The following is a 21,148-nucleotide window of genomic DNA, read 5'->3' on the forward strand; positions in this document are numbered from 1 at the left end:
TACATGCAATGTTAACACTGTTTTTGTTAACACTGTTTTTCTTAACACGGTTACAGTCAGACCTGCTGAATACTTACAGCATTTTCTGTTCCTTAGGATTATAATGTGCCCTCCTTTCTCCAGTGAATTCAACTTAAAATTGATTTGGTATAAACTCCCATTAAAATGTTTTTCAAGAACTGAATTGTTCTGTTTTACTATCAATTGTACATGTACCTAATCCCCTGAAGAGGGTGTTCAAAGGAAGAAAGGGCTGAAAACTTGTGTGAGTTTTACTTACACAATCCATTCATTTAAACAGTGAAACTTAGCAGGCTCCTAACAGAGGAAAAAAAAAGTATCTATTAGTAGTGGATTTGCTATCAAAATGATTTAAAGCTGGGCCTTTCGGATAGGGGAAATAAGTTGCTTGGAGGGGACTTATGTGAGGGATGAACAATAAATCCAGAACATTTCTTCAAATTTAATTTATAACAGTGCACATTAAGATTGACATTTAAGAGTTGATGTATGCAGTTCCTCAAAATATGATCAACAGCTGGATTGGATGCCTGGCTGGTGCAGTTAAGTCAAAACACAAATCATTTCAAAAACAGTTAAATGCAGTATTTCCTCTTAAGATCTCGAGCCAAGCAGCAATCTGGAATATACTCTATTAAAACATATAAGTCACACTCAAACTTCTGAAAGTGGTGGCTTTTAAAATGTATAGGGATTTTGTTTTGTTAACTGGCAGTACTTGTGTGTTAGTAGACATTCAATACAAAGGTTTAGAAGATACATTGCTTTGAAGACTTTTTAATTCTGTTGGATGTGAAATAGACTGAAAACAAATGTGCTGCCTTCAACTACATCAAAATGGCCTTTTCACATGTGAGATGGGTACAAGGGGAATGTACCTCTACAATGCAACTTTCCTATCTTGCAAAAGTGTGCTAGTGAGAAAAGAACGTTTCCCAAATTAGCATTCTTATTGAAATTTAGGTTTGGGATAAAGTAGTGAACATCATTCTGTGTCCATCTTATTATGCTGTACCTGACTTGATTTTTACTTTTCTCTCTTGTCCATAGTACAATTTTCCTTCTCTGCATTCCTTTTCCAAATCTAGAGAATGGGCAACAAGATTGTTAATGGCTGTTCAAGTGTGTCAACTAATAGGGTCTCTAGAGAGTCTACAGTGATCTGTTCAGTGTCTGCCCTCTCCTCTTATGTAACAGCTGGCTACTTGTAGAACCCAGCAGTTTGTGAGCATAGCATCCTGTTCTGCTCACAATCAAGATGCTGTGTCTTTTGAGTGTAATGTTCTGGTTGCGTGCAGAGCCACTATATAGCAGGCACATATTGCTTACAGGTGTTTCCTGACTTTACCCTGGTATGTTTTCTTAAAACCAAAGTCTGGTTTAAAGAAAAGCATTTTAGCCTATTTGGTTTTCCATGCTATTGTGAAACATTTCACTAACAAGAACTCTGGTGTTACAGATTGAGACTGATGTCACTGAGCAGGGAGAGGTTGATGATGATGCCTTTGACATCAGCATGATGAAGAAAAAAAAGCCAAAACCTGTGACCTTTGTGGTTGAGGAGTTAAATGAAAGGACAGATGACAGTAAGTATTTCATATTTGGAAGCCATCTTTGGTTTGCCCCACACTGAGAAGTTATTGGATGAAGTGTATGTGCTGCATCAGTGGCAAGGGAGTTTAATGGATGAATATGGCTGAGATTTATTGGAGTGGGACAGTTCTTTTTGGGGAGTCGAGGGGGTTGGGGGGCACGTACTTTGAATGGGAATGAAGTAATCTTAACATCGAACAGCAACTGAGATTGCTGATTACCTAATTGCAGATTATATGGAATATGGTCTGATCATCTCTATGTACCTTTTTAAAAAATAATGCTGCAAAAATGTCTCTACTTTGTTTTTATTTTTAACAGCATCGTGAAATTATTAAATTATTGCTAAAGCATAATGTTGCTAGCATGTGTACTAGTGGTGTCTGTATTCCTGTACTTGTGGAAACAGATTTTAGAGATAAAAGTCAACCAGTGCAACTGTCATCTGTCTCCCTTTTTCAAAGGATAAAAGTCCTAAATGATATCTAAAGACTTCTATGAAGTACACTGGCTTGATCATAGTTTTGGAGTGTTGAAAGAAGAGAAATAAAACACCCAAAATTATTTTGGGAGATAGATTAATAAATTTAAACTAGTTGATGGCATTTTTGTTTTGGATTTCCATACAAACTTTTCATGTAACTTCAGTAAGTTTTGTTTGTACCTGCAGCTGCACATAGTTTTGAATTATGTAACTGCCCTGATATGCCAAGCCAAAAGCATATTTACTATTTTAAATATTGAGTATCTAGCAAACTAAACATGAATGTAGGAGATACGGCAGTAAATTTAAAGATGATTGTCAAAATTGGTGCATGGTGAAGACCATGGCCTTAGACTATGCGACAATATAAATGGTAAAGCAAATGGCATTTAATCCTCAAAGGTGCGAGGAGATGTGTTTTGGGAGGGCTAGCAAGGCAAGTGAGTACACAATGAATCCTAGGACCTTTGGCAGTACAGAGGATCAGGCGGACTGTGGTGTGCATGTTCCATAGATCCTTCAATGCAGTAGGGCAGGTAGGTAAGGTGTTTCAGGCAGCAAATGGGATACTTTTAGTTAAGACATTGAATCCAAGAACAAGGAGGTTGCGATGGAGCTAGATATAATGTTCGGCCAAATTGAAGTACTATGCAGTTCTGGTTGAAACACTATAGGTAGGATATTCTTCCTGACCTCTCTGCCCCCACCCCCAATCCGGCCTATCACTGTCACCTTATCACCCTCACCTTAACCTCCTTCCACCTATTGCATTTCCAAGTCCCACTTCCCTACCTTTTATCTTAGCCTGCTTGGCACACTTTCTTCATTCCTGAAGAAGGGCTCATGCCGGAAACATCGATTCTCCTGCTCCTTGGATGCTGCCTAACCTGCGCTTTTCCAGCAACCTATTTTCAGCTCTGATCTCCAGCATCTGCAGTCCTCACTTTCTCCTAGGATGTTATGATGTCAGGAGTGTTGCAGAGGAGATTCACCAGGATGTTATCTGGGCTGGAGTAATTCAGCTATGAAGAGAGCCTAGATAGGCTGGGTTGTTTTCCTCTGAGCAGAGAAGGCTGAGTGGCGATCTGATTGAGGTGTATGTAGTTGTAAAAGGCATAGACAGGGAGAAACATTTCCCCATTGGGGAGTCAATATCCAGGCGGCAAGGTTTTATGGTATTGAGTAGAGGTTGAGAGGAATTAAGGAAATTATCTTTTCCCCCAGAGGATGGTGGGTATCTGGACCCACTTCCTGAAAGGTAGTAAGGACAGGAGCCCTCAAGGCATTTAAAAACTATTTAGTTGAGCACTTGAAATGTCATAGTATTCCAAGCTATGGGTCAAGTGTTGGAAAAGGGAATCAGAATAGATGGATGTTTGATGACTGGCAGGCATGCTGGACTGAGAGCCCTCTTTCCATGCTATAAAATCTCTGTGATGCTCAAACTGTTCCTTGGATTTGGTTTTGTCCCAACTCAGGAGAAATGGGAGAACTTTGGTTATGCACACACTGTCTGAGCTTCTGTGACTGTTCTTTTGTTCAATACTGGCCATTAGCTGATTACAGGAACTGATTAAGAAATCGCAGACAGATTTAACTGCATTCCTGCTCAATATTCACCTGCATCTATAAATTAACTAGATTGTGAGAATAAATAAACAAGTCAGTTAGCCCATTCAGACGATGTCAGTATTTGTGTTCAATGAAATTCTACCTTCCCTGCTTCATTTAAATTATCTTATCATTTAGCAGTCAAAAACAGAGTATGGCTCTGTTTTTCCTGACCTCAAGCTCAGGAGTGCTAAGGCTAAAAATCATTGCACTGCTATTCTCAGTGCTGAACTTAGCATAGCGGGGAATTGAAACTGGTTAAAATTTACCTTTGGTAACTTTTAGCATGGCAACTATTGGAGTTAAAGCAATATCCTGGGTTTCGTGACAAATTGTAAATGGAAAAACAATTTTGAGCAAAATTCACTGATTTAATAGGGTTATAAATATGATGCGTTCATTCAAAATCAGCAGCCTTGGAACTGAGGCCCTGCTGAGTTTGGATTTTCCTGGATTTCAGTTCAGGTCAGTCTGGTCAAAGAGTTGCTTGTCAAGAGTGAGAATGAACCGCTGCTTGAGCAGTGTACCAGATAACAAGTCCAGCACCATGCAGTGCTGAGCGAAATGTAGAAATGCAAATGTTAGCCAATTTTAAAAAAAATCTATGCACAGCATTTTATAAAAATGTCTGTGTTTCAGACCTATCATTCTACTTCCTGATGTTTTTACCCACATGATGGGGAAAGTGCAGACACTTGCACTGTGTTGTATGAACTTTTGAGGAGGATGTGTATTTTGTATATCGATATAATTGGATCTCTTCCTCTCTGATGCTATTTACTTCTGCAGAACTTGATGATGATGAAAGTAAAAGGGATGATGGCATCACTTTTTCCACTCAGAGTGGTCCAGCCTGGGCGGGATCAGAACGAGATTATACTTACGATGAGGTAAAAATACAAATTGCATTGTGTGTGCATTGATGTGTGCCCATTCGCTCTTTGTTGTTTTTTCCCTTTTTGTGTTTTCAACTTAATACATGTAATTAATGGAATGAAGAGAAGAAATGAATATTTCCTCAGCAAATGTTTGTTGCAGACATTGAGTAGATATGGTTTTTAAACCGTTCGGTTTGATTTTTTTGCTACAGAAGGCCAGGGTCGTACATATTTTGCGCGCCATCTGCCATTCGAGTCCTAAACTATGCTGTGCAGTTGTTTGTTAAAATATTCAGTAATCTGAGTATCAAGTGAAGATATGTCCAGGGGAACCTCGATTATCGGAATGAGATGGGCGGGCACTATTTCATTTTGGGCGATCAGTTATTCGGTTAATTGGTTAAATGCCTTTCCTTTGGGGCACGGAGTTTTTAAAGTCTGCTCTCCGTTCAAGAGACTGCAGCAGCACGCAAGATCCTGGCCCCAGTCCAACGCCGCCCTCTGCCCCCCTCCAACACTGCGCGCCCCCCCCCCCCCCAAAACGTCTCTGTCCCCTCCCCCAACACCACCCCTGCGGGGCAGCTGGACTGGACGCCAACAACAAGACTGCTGCTCCTGCTGCCTTTGTGGGGTAAGTCTCCAAATTGTTCTCGCACACGCAATCCCTGTAGAACTCCAGGGAAAGTGGAGAGAGAGCACGGGGGTGGGAGGTCAGTCATTTGGAGACGGTGCCTGTTGAATCACTGTAAACAAAAGGCGCGATCACTGTTGGAAACACATCTTTGATGTAATGTTTCTATCAGGACCTCGAGATCTCCTTTGGATAATCCGATTTTTGGATAATTGACGTTCAGGTAATCAAGGTTCCTCTGTATTTCATCAAAGTAATGGCAAAAAAACTATGTCCCTTTACCCTCTCTTTATTGTCTCCATGGCAGAAACCCCACCATTCAAAGTCACTAGTGATGGCTTTTATGGCTGACCCCTTTGTCCAACCCAGTACTGACTGACTGTCTGTCTACCAAGATGCTGTTTCTCTCCCTCCTTTTTTTTTCTTTTTTTTATTGTACCGAAACATCTCAGTGCATCGCACCCATTTAATTTTTCTCCTTGATTTGATGTCCCCTCAAGACCATTGAGTATAGGAGTTGGGATGTCATGTTGAGGTAGTACAGGACATTGGTGAGGCCACCTTTGGAGTACTATGTGCAGTTTTGGTTGCCCTGTTATAGGATGGATATTTTTAAATTGGAAAGTGTTCAAGAAAGACTTACCAGGATGTTCCCAGCAATGGAGAGTTTGAGTTATAAAAATAGGCTGAACAGGCTGAGACATTTTCACTGGAGCATAGGAGATTAAGAGGTGACCTTGTCGAGGTTTATAAAATCATGAGCATAAATTAGGTGAAGAACAGAGGTCTTTTCCCTGCAGTGGTTGAGTTCAAAACTAGGGTGTATATTTTAAAGATGAAAGGAGAAGGATTTAAAAAGGACCTGAAGGGAAACTTTTTCACAGGGTGGTTTGTATGTGGAATGAATTGCCAGAGGAAGAAGTAGATGCAGGTACAGTTAGAACATTTAAAAGACATTTGGGTAGGTACATCATTAGGAAAGGTTTAGAGGGATATGGGCCAAATGCAGGCAAGTGGGCAGAGTTTAGTTTGGGAAACTTGGTCAGTGTGGATAAGTTAGACCAAAGGGTCTGTTTCTGTGCTGTCTGACTCTAAATCTATAGCAGAATTAGGTTGTTGACATTCACTGCCAGTTTGGCAGGTGCAGATGTAGTTGTCTTAATCAATCATTTTTTCTGCCCCTTTCAAATAAGACTTCCTAACATGAGGCTTTTTTTTCCCCAGTATGTATTGTTGCCGATGTGTATTTTGCTATTACTTTCTAATGAACATATCAGCTAGAGCGTTAGCAATATGGTGACATTTCTCATTCTCATTATTATCAGTTTGGGCAATTACTCTATGCTGTGCTCATGACTGTGTTGCAAGATCCAGAGCACTTCTACACTCCTGACTGCTTTTTTTTTATAGAAGACAATTATTCATAAAATAATGATTACAGCAGTTTTCTCCCACATCCAAAGATGTACAGGTCAGGTGAATTGGCCATACTAAATTGCCCAGTGTTAGGTGTATTGGTCCAGTGTAGGGGTGGGTTATTCTTCAAAGGGCTGGTTTGAACTTGTTGGACCAAATGGCCTGTTTCCCCACTGGGGGAATCTAATCTGAAAAAAAGCACTTTATTTAAATGTTGATTCAATTCTGTAGTAAATTAGCAGTAATTATTGCTATGTCATGCTCATTTGTTTCTGTTTTCATGATGTATAAATATTAATGAATTTGTACTGAGAAACTTAACACTACTGCCACTGTATCCCTCTATGCAAGCAGTGAGCCAGTCCACCTGTTTATCATTTCTTGTTGCAGCAGATAGGAGTATCTTGATGTTACTTCTTTACTCCTCAGACTTTTTAAAAATGTTTCAGTTCTGTCCAACATTTTGTTTCTGTATTTGTCTGCATGTTAATTACATGTTAACAGCACAATGCCCTGTGACATTTGATTCAAAGTTTTACACTTGTGTTACGTGGTTTTCTGTCTGACTGGCACGGAAATGTATTTTCCAAGGCAGCAACAAATCTCTTGTTCTCACCATTGGCTCTCTATTGTTGAGTGTGGCACCGGAAGAGCACAGCAGGTCAGGCAGCATCCGAGGAGTAGGAGAATCGACATTTCGGGCAAGAGCCCTGCTTCTCTGATACTGCCTGACTTTCTGTGCTTTTCCAACACTGCACACTTGACTCTGGTCTCGGGCACCTACAGTCCTAGCTTTCTCCCCATTGGTTCTCCATTGAGTAGATGTATCTATCTATATGTGTATTTTGAAAAGTGATTTCTGATGTTAATACCAAGTTCTTTTTTTTCCATGTTCGGTTGACTGCTGTATAAACAGTATTAACGATACATCTCACCACTCAGCATAAAAGCTTAGTGAAAAGTGTGATGTGTTATTTTGGGAATTAGCAATGTTAGGTGTGTCTAACCAACAATTCTGTCATTCTACCCTATGTACATAATATAACAAAAAACAGCTTGACTGTTTTATTGAATTTTTTTGCATGTATGTCTTCACAGCAGGAGTGCAGAGTTTACAGTGCGTGACTGAATTGATTAAAATATTTCTTGTGTACGGTTTTTCACAGCACTTCAGTTGGCAGCATCTCAATTTATCTTAATCTGATACAATTTTTATATAGGCATACAATTCATTATCCAAAATGCTTGGGACCAGCTAGCTTTCGGAATTCAGAATTTTTTGAATTTCAGAATAATTGACAGTTTGATGGTGAAATTGTTTTAAAATCTTATCACTAGCAGATGTACTGTGAGTAAAATGGGCCCTGAAGCAGAATTGCGGCCTGCCAGTGCTGGGCCATGCCCCCACACGTCGCATCTGTGTGACACTCTGAGTGGGTGTGGAGTTGGGTTAAGTCTTTGCACGCCATCAACCTTGTGAATGAAAAGAAGCTTCACGAAAACGCAATCGGACTTCGGACCTTTTTGAAATTTCGAATAAAGGGTTGTGTACCTGTTATGTGAAAAATAATCTGTTTTAAACACTTCTGCCACCTTATTTCCCTCCTGGTACTCATTTCCACATTTGTAATATAAACTCCTTTTATACAATATATCCAGTGCTTCTGATGAGTACTGCCTTGATATTAAAATGTGCATCCTTGTTTTCAAATCATGCCATGGCTTTGCCCCTCCAATCTCTAATGTGACAATAAATAGCTAAACATTTTAAAAAATCATTAAATTCTTCTGTCCTACACCTTTCGTGTCTTTGCATTGTTTCAGCTCTGGCCTGTTGAGCATCCCAGTTTTAATCTTTTTTTAGTTTTGCAACACACTTAATTGGTACTTAATACGTAGTGATACACGTCTGCAAGGTGCTTATGACTCAGGCTATAGAGTCGTAGGGATGTATAGCATGGAAACACACACTTCACTCCAACTTATCCATGCTGACCAGGTATCCTAAATTAATCTAGTTGCATTTGGCCCATAACCCTTCCTAATCATATACCCATCCAAATACCTTTTAAATGTCATAAATGTACTAGCCACTTCCACCTCCTCTGGCAACTCATTCCATACATGCATCACCCTCTGCACGTAAAGGTAACCCCCTTGGGACCCTTTTGAATTTTTCTCCTCTCACCTTAAACTAATGTCCTCTAACTTTGGATTCCCCTACCCTGGAGAAAAAGAACCTGAATTGTTTGTATACTTTGGTTCGGTTTGTCCAACCATGTGTTGCCGATTGTCCAGGATTAGTCTTGGAGTCTCCAAGGTTTAAAGATGAATCTCCGGTTTCTTTAAATCCCTTTTTTTTGGGGGTGGGCGCACATTGATTTGTTGTAATAGTGGAGGAATGTGAGTGGTAGCTGCCTGATGATTGGAGGTGGAAACCTTTCAAGTTTGTATTCAGAGTTGAGAATTGCATTTTTGTTGAAGATAACACTACCTCTTGACTACCTATACTACGTTTTCACAAATGTCCCTACATAAATTTTTTTTAAAAAGGATTCTCTAAGAAATGAACATTTACAGCTATATTTATTCCTTGAATGAAAGATACTTCCAGTTATACGATTGGACCTCAGTGGATCCCAGAAATATTTTATTCCTTAAGAGTTTAGTGAGCACTTCGTTATCTCCTGTACACTTTGATTTCAAGCTAATTATTACCTGTTCTTCATGTGTCTGCAAGTCAGGCTGTACTAATTATGTTAATGTGCATTCTCATCTCCTGTAATCCAGTTGCTGACTCGTGTATTCAACATCATGCGAGAAAAGAATCCTGATATGGTGGCTGGAGAAAAGCGAAAGTTTGTAATGAAACCACCTCAGGTGGTCAGAGTAGGAACCAAGAAGACATCGTTTGTGAATTTCACAGATATCTGTAAACTGTAAGTTTTCAGTACTAATCACTACCTCTGTGCTGTGTTAGTGGAGGTTTCCAGAGATTAGTAACAATATTAATCCAAAGAAGTAAACTCCAGATCATTAAACAAGATTTTATTTAGAGTCATAGAGATGTACAGCACAGAAACAGACCCATATTTCGATCCACAGAACATCAAGATCTACATTCTTATCCCTTATTTCTTGCTCCAAGATGGTCTTTGCCTTCATTTAGTTTTTAGATGCCTTGTGCTGCTGGTGTTTTGTCTTCTGTGGAAATAGACAGTCTTCACTTAACACATTTGGCATTTCCTTGCCCTTTAAAAATCATATTCTGTCTGGCATTCACCTTTATTACTTTATTTTTGAAAAAGTTTTGTCCACCCTTACAGTTCTATTCCCTTTGTTTCTTGTTGCTTTTTATAACTGTCCCACTACTAGTTTCTCTTTATACCACAAATTTTAGTTCAGTTTTGCCTATGGTTTGTTGGTCATGCTTGTTTAATGTGATAATGAAGTCTGTGCTTTTTTAGGCTTTGCACCAAATGCTGTTTTTAATGCTTCCCGCATTTTGAAAAACTGGTATTTTTAGAGCATACAATATGGTAACACTTCAAATATACTGAAGTATTTAAAAATATGTTCTGAAAGTTTTTGGGTTGCAATGTAATGATTAAAGTGATATCATTACTACCCAGTAAATTATGGTTAATTCCATAAAAGAATATTCCGTCTACAAAGTTTTATTGTAATGCAAGCCCAGTTTTTGTGTAAAACCTTTTTTTTTCTACACTTAGTTTTATCCCAGAATGGGACAATGCAGTGATTTTTTTTTTTAGGTTGCTGTATGATCTAGTGCATCTTAGCAGGAACATTATAAAACTAAGACTCAGGCAGCTTTCTTCAAAATGAAAAGATGCAAAGTATTTCCCTGCAATACTGGAAGCAACAAAGGTATTTGTTTATTTAGTGGGAGGTGGCACACAGGTTATTTGTGAATGTTAATTCTTCTATAGAGTCATAGAGATGTACAGCATGAAAACATGCAAAGATAGAATGATTTAGCTCTGAGGAATGAGATTTTCTTTGAACAGAAATTGCCGGTTTGAATCAAACATATACAAGTAAAGTCTTAATGCTTGTGAGTTGATAATTAGATAGAAATTTACTGTTACTTTAATTTGTGGAAATACAGTAAAATGTGTACAAGTTGCACCAAAAGCAGTGCCATTTAATTATACAATTTGTAAGGCAAAGTTAAGATTTTTTTGTTCATTCCACAGCCTCAGCCATTGGGTCACCATACTACAACTTATTAATAGCATGTGTTTTGCATGAGGGCCAAGAAGATATCACATCACTGTCAAAACCATCTTGAAATGATAGTTGGCCTTTTTAAAGTTTGGGATATGGAGGCTGCTGCTGCTGATGCAGTTGGCAGGGAGGCGGTGCAGGGCGGTTTTTTAAACTGCTGAATTTAAGTAAAGTGTATTTGGTTTTCTACTGGGTTTTTCAAGACCGGAATCAGGCCTGAGAATGGACTAGTCAGACCATGTCTGCTAAAACAAACCAAAAACCTAAAGGAGTCACAGAGTAATTAGCTCTGTGCCAGAACTCCTTGGCAGACTTGTTGCCCCAGAGCTCTTGACTTCAAAACTTCAGCTTTGTGACCCCATTTTGATGTAGTAGCTGGCTGATCTCGTCTTTCTGCGTTCCACTCTGTATTTTGCTGTTTGGTTTGTGCCATTTGTTGTGTTCGGAACCTTGCCTCCCCTTTCTTGCATGATAGTCCTTTCTCCATGTTCCTTTTTGTGCTTTGATCCTGTAATAGCTCTTGTGTCTGCAGATGAAGACACCTTTCTTTTGATTTTGTAACTAATAAAAGATGATGGAAGGGCAGAGTTACAAAATACGTAGTGGCTTTAGAATGTTCTGTATGCTAGCTATACAATAAGTGAACCCTTGTGGCAATTTGTATGGTTGTAATTAAACAGTCTCTCTTAAATGTCTGTAATACAGCTGGAACTTTTTTTTTTAACCTGAGCAGAGCCTCAGCATTGAAATGCTGAATCATGCTTACTGCAAGTTGTTGTAATACAGGACGTGGACATTTTATTTCCCTTAAACTGTACGCCTACTCTTTGCTTGTTCTACACTCGTTCCTAAAATTCCAGTTCAAGTTAAATTTCAGGGGGTGTCATCAGATTTTGGATGTAGATTTGCTCGCTGAGCTGGGATGTTCATTTTCAGAAGTTTCGTCACCATACTAGGTAACATCTTCAGTGAGTTTCCGGACAAAGCACTGCTGATGATTCCGGCTTTCTATTTATATGCTTGGGTTACTTTGGGTTAGCGATGTCCATTTCCTGTTGTTTTTTTCTCAGGGGGTGGTAAATCGGGTCCAAGTCAATGTGTTGATAGAGTTCTGGTTGGAGTGCCATGCTTCTAAGAATTCTCATGCATGTCTCTGTTTGGCTTGTCCTAGGATGGATGTGTTGTCCCAGTTGAAGTGGTGTCCTTCCTCATCCGTATGTAAGGCTCATGTCTTCTTGTGGCTAGTTGGTGTTCATGTATCCTGGTGGCTAGTTTTCTGCCTGTTTGTCCAATATAGTGTTTGTCACAGTTTAGATTAGATTACTTACAGTGTGGAAACAGGCCCTTTGGCCCAACAAGTCCACACCGACGCGCAACCCACCCATACCCCTATATTTACCCCTTCACCTAACACTACGGGCAATTTAGCATGGCCAATTCACCTGACCTGCACATCTTTGGACTGTGGGAGGAAACCGGAGCACCCGGAGGAAACCCACGCAGACACGGGGAGAATGTGCAAACTCCCCGTGTCTGCAGGTAGCCGTGAGGCAGGAATTGAACCCGGGTCTCTGGCGCTGTGAGGCAGCAGTGCTAACCACTGTGCCACCGTGCCGCCCTAAGTTCTTGCACAGTATTTTGTAAATGACATTAGTTGTGCTTGTTTTCTGTATAGGATCTTTCGAGTTCATTTAGCTGTTTTAGTGTGTTCAAGACCATCAATAATACGCTTACTAGCAGAAAATTCACTAAAGAGGAGGAAAACAACAAACTGCCATTCCTAGATGTCACAGTACAGTGAGCAACCAGTGGGGAACTTCAAACCAGCGTCTCCAGGAAAACAACACATCTGGATCAAATATTGAACTACAGAAGCAATTGCCTCAACATCCACAAAGCTGCATCAGAACATTATTTCAACAAGCCAACACGCTGCATCACAGAGGAACTACACAGAACAGTGTATTGAAAAAGAACGGGTATCCAATGAACGCAGTCCGCAGATTTCTCAGCAACATTCCCAAACAAGCTGACAAAACCCATCCAGAAACCCTAGCCACTCTCCCCTACATCAAAAACATCTCAGAAATGACTGCCAGACTACTTGGACCCCTTGGCATCATGGTAGCACACAAACCCACCAACACATTAAAACAGCTTGAAAGACCCTATTACAGACAACAAGCAGAACTAATGTCATTTACAAAATACCGTGCAAGGACAGTAACAAGCATTACATTGGACAACAAGGCAGAAAACTAGCCACCAGGATACATGAACATCAACTAGCCCCCTCTCACTAGTATCCTTACATACAGATGGGATGGGACAACACATCCATCCTAGGACAAGCCAAACAACGACACGCATGAGAATTCCTAGAAGCATGGCATTCCAACTGAGACTCGATCAACAAACACATTTGACTTGGAGCCCATTTACCACCCCTTGAGAAAAATAACAGGAAATGATATTACCACAGGAAATGACATCGCCAACCCAAACAAAAATAGAGAGCAAGAATCATCAGTGCTTCAATCAGAGGCTCACAGAAGATGTTGCCTAGTATGGTGACGAAACATCTGAAAATGAACCTTCCAGCTCAGCGAGCAAACCTACATTGAGAACCTCAACCTGAGCTACAAATCTTCTCAAAACCTGCTAAAACCAGATTTTATTGGTTCAGGGACAGCAAACTTATATTTCTTTTAAATTTTGCAACAAAGCAGTTGTATTTATATTTAAGCAGTACCTCTCACAGGCTCAGACTCTCCAGAGAAAGTTCAGCAGCCAATAAAGCACTTTAATGTTTAGTCAGTGTTGCCTTCGGTGCGCATGTCAGTCACTTTACAAGCTGAAGGTATTTTCTAATCGACTTGTTCAGAGATATAATCACACTTTTTTTTGGAGCAGATCAGACTTGAACCTGGCTCAGGTAGGGCCACTGCCACAGCTTCCCAAGACCCCTTCTAATTAACCTACAGTATAAATCCAAAGTCTGGTTAAAACACCTGGGATTGACAATGAATAATTGGGTCGCTTGAAGCATTTGTGGCTGTTGTGGGCCATACTGTCTACTTGTTTGGATAAGTGCAGCTGCAACACTCGGGTTTGTTTTTTATCGGGATGTGGGTGTCGCTGATCAGGCATTGCCCTTTCCTAATCACCTTGAACTGAGAGAATTGCTGGTTAGAGGATTTTGCTGTGGGCCTGGAGTCACATGTAGGCCAGACCAAGTAAGGATGGCAGATTTCTTTCCATAAAGGGCATTTATTACCCATCTGGATTTTTAGGACAATTGACATGGTCGCCATTAGACTAGCTTTTTAATTCCAACTTTTTAGTGAATTCACATTTCACTGTGTCCCCAAAATGTTACCCTGGGAGCCCAGACTGCTAGTCATGCAACATTACCACTGCACCAGTTTCCCCTGTGGCACTACTTTCACAAGCCTTCAGTCATTCCACCACCAATACTGAGTAGCAGCAGTGCATGGCATCTACAAAATGCAGTATAGAAATTCTCCAAAGCTCTTTAGACCGATCCTTCCAGACTTATGCCCACTATGGTCTCAAAGGACATGAGCAGCAGGTTCATGGGAACACCAGCACTTGTAAGTTGCCCTCTAAGCCATTCAGCATAGGATCATAAGAAATTGGAACAGGAGTAAGCTGGTCGGCCCCTCAACGCTGCTTCAGTAGGTTAGTGGCTGATCTGATTCTCCTCAATACCACCTTCCTGCCTTTCCCTATAACCTTTAGATGCTTGATCAGCAACAGAATAAATCTTGGCCAAAATATGCGCCAGGACTATGCCTTCAAAGTGGTCTGTGGCAAGAAGTTCCAAAGGTACTCAACCAGTTTATCTTAGTCTTAAATTAGTGCCCCTTTATTCTGAAACTCTGCCCTCTGGTACTAGACGCTCCCATGAGTGGAAACATCCTCTCAGCACTTAGACTGACATTCCCCTTCAGAATATGTTTTGATGAGATCCCCTCTCGTTCTTCTCATCTCCAGTGAGTAGAGTCCCAACCTGTTTAGACTTTGCTCAAAGACAATCCTTCCATAGCTGGGATCATAGCTGGTGAACTTTTCTGAACTGCCTCCAATAAATGATATCTGTCCTCAAATAAGGGAACCAAACTGCTCACATTGCACCTGTCTCCCCAGCACCTTGTACAGTTCCCCTAACAATTCAGTTGCAGTAAGACTTTCTGACTCTTGTACTTCATTTAAATAAGAGCCAGCATTCTGTTAGCCTGCCTTATTACCTGCTTCACCCATGGACTGGCTTTGTGTTTCATGCACAAAAACCCCAAGTCTCTTTTTATGTTGCAGCTTTCTCCAGTTTTTCTTCATTAATAATTTTTTTTCTCCCTTTGAAAATGAACATATACGCCATTTGCCGTTTTAATCTATCGATATTTCTCTCTGACTGTGTTTGTATTCCCTTCACAATCTGCATTTCCACCGATTATATTGCCATTCCTTCAGTGTTCAAAATCCTGGAATTTCCTCCCTAATGGCATTGTGGTCTATCTACAGCATATGGACTAGGCCAGACCACTCAATTTGTTTCTGTAAGTGCACAGTGAAAATTACCCGGATTAAGCTCGCTAGGTTGACGACTAGGTTTTAAAGCAGACAAATTTATTCACACAATTACATAATGAAACACAAAGAACAGAATAAAGAATCCCCGCAGAACTCAATCTATCCAAACTAGACTTAATTATGCTGTTTCCAGTATACGCAACAGTCCCAATAAGCAAGCCCCCTTAAAAAAAGTTTTTAAAAATGAAACAGTTGCTTGCAGGTTGAAGTTAGAAGGGCAGAAGGAGAGAGGGAGCCTGTTTCCGCACAGCTGAACGCCTAACTAGTTCTGGACTGAACCGTTCAGCACAGAGCTGACCACCCCCCTTTCTTTATACAGTTTCCTTCTAAAACATGACCACTTTGGCCTGAAGTCTCATCTGTTTACATACAAACAAAAAGGCCTCTCAATGCCCCTTTTTGGGCTCTGTACCAAACCAGTCTAATCGGAACCAGGAGCTGTTCATGACCCCTCTGAAAAGACCAAGGGCACCGTATCCCTGAGAAAAGGAACTGCTTGTAGAAAAAAGGGACCAGCTTTGTGACCGACTATAGCAATTAAAGAATGCAGCTCACCACCTTCTTAAGGACAATGATGCCCATATCCTTTTGGAAAATGGATTAGAACAGAGAACAGATGTTCTGTCAGTTTATTTTAAAATTATTTTGCTAAAACAAATTTACCTGCTGGTGTTATTGGAGGCCAGTCTGGGGATTTTGAAGATGGTTTGTTATTAAAGGTAGTTATACATCCCTGGATTATTAATTCCGATTCTGTTTGCTTAAACCTCCATGATATCATCTACTCCTCTTGTTTAAACCAATGTTCTCAAACAATTTCTATGAAAGGAGAGTATATTAAAAGTTAAACTATCTTTTTATATAGAACCCAACAATATGGGAAATATTCAGATTTGATGATGTCAGTGGTGGGAACAAAGTATTTTAGATTCCAATGCCCTTTCATCAAAACAAATGAATCTAACAAGCTTCTGATAAATGGTTATTGAACTGGTGTTTTGCGAACCTATTTTATTGATGTTGGAATGAAGAATTTCTGAAAAATACCAGTATCTATAAAGCTGACCCCCCCCCCCCCCCCCCCAGCTTCAGTTTTTTTTTAAAAAGCCTTTAATCTGCTGTTCATTTTTGACGCTTGTCAAGATAATCACTTGTCTCTCTGGGTATTTCAGAAATTCTGTGTCTAATGAAAACAATCGTTCGATGCTCGTGTTGTATATCATTTTCTGTAATATCCTGTTGTAATATCCATTTTAAACCTGTTTGGTATATGGGGGCCCTATTCTTAGGAATTATATTTTTGGCATTGACTACTGATGTAAGGAACCTTTTTTTAAAAAAAAAACTTTGTCTCATTCTGATTGAGATGTATAGTAATTATCTTTGCAACTCATTTGGGAAGGTATTGAAAAGTTCATTGACTCCTTTTAACAATGCATTATTACCTCAATTCAAAAGCAAACCTGAGTGTAGAACTGTAACTTGCAAGTTTGTATTTGACACCGATGCAATTCTGAATTTTTTAAAAAATTTCTGCCCTCAGGCTACATCGTCAACCAAAGCATCTTCTGGCGTTTCTATTGGCTGAGTTGGGTACAAGGTAAGAGGGGTTTTTTTTTCCAAGAATTATATAACTAAAACTAAAATGTATATAGTATAGAAACACCTCAGTTCTTTATGAAGGTTGGAAGGGTGTGTGGGGGAGTTCAGGCGAAGGAGGAGGAAGGATAGGAATCTAAAAGGTCCCTCTGCTTTGATGTGACTGTGAAAATGTCTAGTGGGCTGTTAAGTTCTGAAGTGCTTCAGTGCAGTTGGTTATTGAAAGAAGAAAGGGCAGCATGCTGGCTCAGTGCCAGGTTCGATTCTGGCCTTGGACAACTGTGTGTGGATTTTGCACATTCTCCCCATGTCTGCATGGGTTTCCTCCCACAGTCCAAAGATGTGCAGGTTGGGTGAATTGGTTATGGGGAATTGCCCATAGTGTTCAGGGATGTGCAGGTTAGGTGTATTAGTAAAGGGAAATGTAGAGCAATAGTGTAGGGGAATGGGTCTGGGTGGGTTACATTTGGGATGATTGGAGTGGACTAGTTGGGCCAAATAGCTTGTTTCCACACTGTAGGGATTCTTTGATTTTTATGAAGAGAAGCTACAGTGAAACAAACTTGCGTTATTTCTAGTCAATGGCATGTAGTGTATGGAGCGCTCCCCTTGTGATGTCCTAATCCTTCAGTATACATCTTCCAATGTGAGAGAGAAATCTGTTGAAACTAAGTTGAAATGTTAACAGCTGACAGAAGGCCTGTACAAAGTTACTACCAATTTACTTGCAAGGATCAAAATTTCTCTACTTTTTAAACTTTTTTTTTCTCCAGTTTTAATTTTCATTCATCAAGCTTGCAACAGGAGTATCCTCTCTTGAAAGAAAGTGAGTTTGAGGGTTGAATGCCAGTATTTTTCCACGTGTGTTGCCTGGTATGCTGTTTATGTACAAGGAGGACTCCCTGTTTTGCCTAACTGGCACAGAGGTGGGGAGTTGGACTGCTGAAGCAAGCAGATTCTGTCTCAATTTATTTCATTATGACTTTTACCATGTGGCAGCTGATGAATCAGCCTATCTGCTTGTAGCTGTGGTATCATTCTTACTGCTGCCCGGAAAATCACAGTTGAGTTCAGATACTGTGGAAACCGACAACCTTTTCACACAGAGGGTGGTACATGTATGGAATAAGCTGCCAGAGGAAGTGGTGGAGGCTGGTACAATTGCAACATTTAAGAGGCATTTGGATGGGTATATGAATAGGAAAGGTTTGGAGGGATATGGGCTGGGTACTGGCGGGTGGGACTAGATTGGGTTGGGATATCTGATCGGCATGGACTGGTTGGACTGAAGGGTCTGTTTCCATACTGTATATTTCTATGACTCTATTCCCCAATATTCTACAGTGATGATGCACATTAGTAATTTCATTTCATTTTTGGACTGTTCCAGAGCATTCGATCAAATTATATTTCCTTATCCTGTCTTTCCATTTGCACTTTACTGGGATTAGTCTCCCAGTTATCTTAAATTTAAAACCATTGTTCTGTTCCCCTTGTCTGAGTGCATTGTAGTTTTCTCCTATTTTATCTTGCAGCCACCACTTCCAGTCTTTTTGAGAAATGATTCCACTGCCTCCTGTGCAGCCTCAACGCTTGGTAGTAGACTGATTTAACTCTGTGGCGTGGAATACAGAGGCACCTCCATTATCTGAAGGACACTGGTGGGGTCAATTTTCTTCGGTTAATTGAACGCCAGATAACATTGTTTAGCCGAGCATTTGAACATGATAATCTTGCGGGATGATAATCTGATATCTGGAAAACCAAATGCCGGATAATCGAGGTTCCTCCGTAGTCTGCTGAAACTACTCTCTGCTCTCCTTCCCCTCCTCTTCCTCCTTTGTTCTCGCACACAGCAATTGAGTTGAAGCTACCAATCCATCCCTTGTGCTTATTCAATCTCCTGCCTGACTTGGCAATCCCTCTAGAAAAATGTTGAAACCACACACCCTCCTGCCTCATGATCAAGCAGTCTTAAGCATGAAGAGCTAATATAAAGAGATACCATGCTTTGAAAAAATGTAGACCCTTCCAAAGCAGCTAATATATGATGACAATTGAAGCATGTGGAGTGATCGAATGATTTTTATCACAATCGACAGTATTCACTCTAGAAAACGGCAATGTTGAGGAGAATACTGAGATACAGGCTACTAGGCTGGGGGTGGGATTGAGGTTCACAAGGAAGGGGTATTAAAAATCCTGCAGAGTGTGAAAATAGATAAGTCCCCTGGGCCGGATGGGATCCTCTGTGCAGCCAGGGAGGAGATTGCCGAGTCTTTGGCATTGATCTTTAAATCGTCATTGTCTACAGGAATAGTACCAGAAGACTGGAGGATAGCAAATGTGGTTCCCCTGTTCAAGAAGGGGAGTAGAGACAACCCAGGTAATTATAGACCAGTGAGCCTTACTTCAGTTGTTGGTAAAGTGTTGGAAAAGGTTATAAGAGATAGGATTTATAATCATCTAGAAAAGAATAATTTGATTAGGGATAGTCAGCACAGTTTTGTGAAGGGTAGGTCGTGCCTCACAAACCTTATTGAGTTTTTTGAGAAGGTGACCAAACAGGTAGATGAGAGTAAACCGGTTGATGTGGTGTATATGGATTTCAGTAAAGCGTTCGATAAGGTTCCCCACAGTAGGCTATTGCATAAAATGCAGAGGCTTGTGGGAGATCAAGGAGTTTGGATCAGTAATTGGCTTGTTGAAAGAAGACAGAGGGTGGTGGTTGATGGGAAATGTTCATCCTGGAGTCCAGTTGAGTGGTGTACTGCAAGGGTCGGTATTGGGTCCACTGCTGTTCGTCATTTTTATAAACGACCTGGATGAGGGCGTAGAAGGGTGGGTTAGTAAATTTGCAGACGACACTAAGTTCGGTGGAGTTGTGGATAGTGACGAAGGATGTTGTAAGTTACAGCGAGACATAGATAAGCTGCAGAGCTGGGCTGAGAGGTGGCAAATGGAGTTTAATGTGGACAAGTGTGAGGTGATTCACTTTGGTTGGAGTAACCGGAATGCAAAGTACTGGGCTAATGGTAAGATTCTTGGTAGTGTAGATGAGCAGAGAGATTTGTGTCCAGGTACACAGATCCTTGAAAGTTGCCACCCAGGTTGACAGGGTTGTTAAGAAGGCATACAGTGTTTTAGCTTTTATTAATAGAGGGATTGAGTTCAGGAACCATGAGGTTATGCTACAGCTGTACAAAACTCTGGTGCGGCCGCACTTGACGTATTGTGTACAGTTCTGGTCACCACATTATAAGAAGGATGTGGAAGCTTTGGAAAGGGTGCAGAGGAGATTGACTAGGATGTTGCCTGGTATGGAGGGAAGGTCTTACAAGGAAAGGCTGAGGGACTTGTTTTCGTTAGAAGAAGATTGAGAGGTAACTTAATAGAGACATATAAGATAATCAGAGGGTTAGATAGGGTAGACAGGGAGAGCCTTTTTCCAGGTATGGTGACGGCGAGCACGAGGAGACATAGCTTTAAATTTGAGGGGTGATATAGGAAAGATGTCAGGTAGTTTCTTTACTCAGCGTAGTAAGGTTATGGAATGCTTGGCCTGCAACGGTGGTAGATTCACCAACTTTTAAGTACATTTAAGTCATCATTGGGCAAGGATATTGATGTACGTGGAATAGTGTAGGTTAGGTGGGCTTCAAATTGTTGAGCTGACCAGTCATACCATTGAGGGCCGTAGGGCCTGTACTGTGCTGTAATGTTCTATGGAGGCCATTCAGCAATGTACCAGGTCTTTGGTGGTATCTGTTTTAACCCTTTCCTTTTGTAGTTTGTCCTTCATGGTGTGAGCAAATTTCTACTTAGAATTTCAGTTTCCCTTTGGAAACCTGCCATGAAATTCACTTCTACTACCCTTATAGAAATTGTCCAGGACCAATAATTGCCTGCATAAGAGGAGAGGAGAAAGTGAGGTCTGCAGATGCTGGAGATCAGAGCTGAAAATGTGTTGCTGGAAAAGTGCAGCAGGTCAGGCAGCATCCAGGGAACAGGAGAATCGACGTTTTGGGCATAAGCCCTTCTTCAGGAATGAGG

At 40.6% G+C, this 21,148-nt stretch overlaps 1 protein-coding gene across 1 annotated transcript in view; it reads left to right on the forward strand.

The window, feature by feature from the left end:
- Nucleotides 1-21,148, forward strand: part of eif2s2 (eukaryotic translation initiation factor 2, subunit 2 beta) — a 43,814-nt gene that overhangs the window by 17,775 nt on the left and 4,891 nt on the right. The window contains exons 4-7 of the mRNA XM_043710876.2: nt 1,481-1,607; nt 4,499-4,599; nt 9,425-9,573; nt 17,040-17,096. Coding sequence (XP_043566811.1) covers nt 1,481-1,607; nt 4,499-4,599; nt 9,425-9,573; nt 17,040-17,096 — 434 coding nt within the window. The remainder of the gene's footprint in view (nt 1-1,480; nt 1,608-4,498; nt 4,600-9,424; nt 9,574-17,039; nt 17,097-21,148) is intronic.

This window comes from Chiloscyllium plagiosum, unplaced genomic scaffold (genome assembly GCF_037043375.1).
Source record: "Chiloscyllium plagiosum isolate Xiang-an unplaced genomic scaffold, Cpla_swu_hap1 HiC_scaffold_15, whole genome shotgun sequence".
NCBI classification, from domain to species: domain Eukaryota; kingdom Metazoa; phylum Chordata; class Chondrichthyes; order Orectolobiformes; family Hemiscylliidae; genus Chiloscyllium; species Chiloscyllium plagiosum.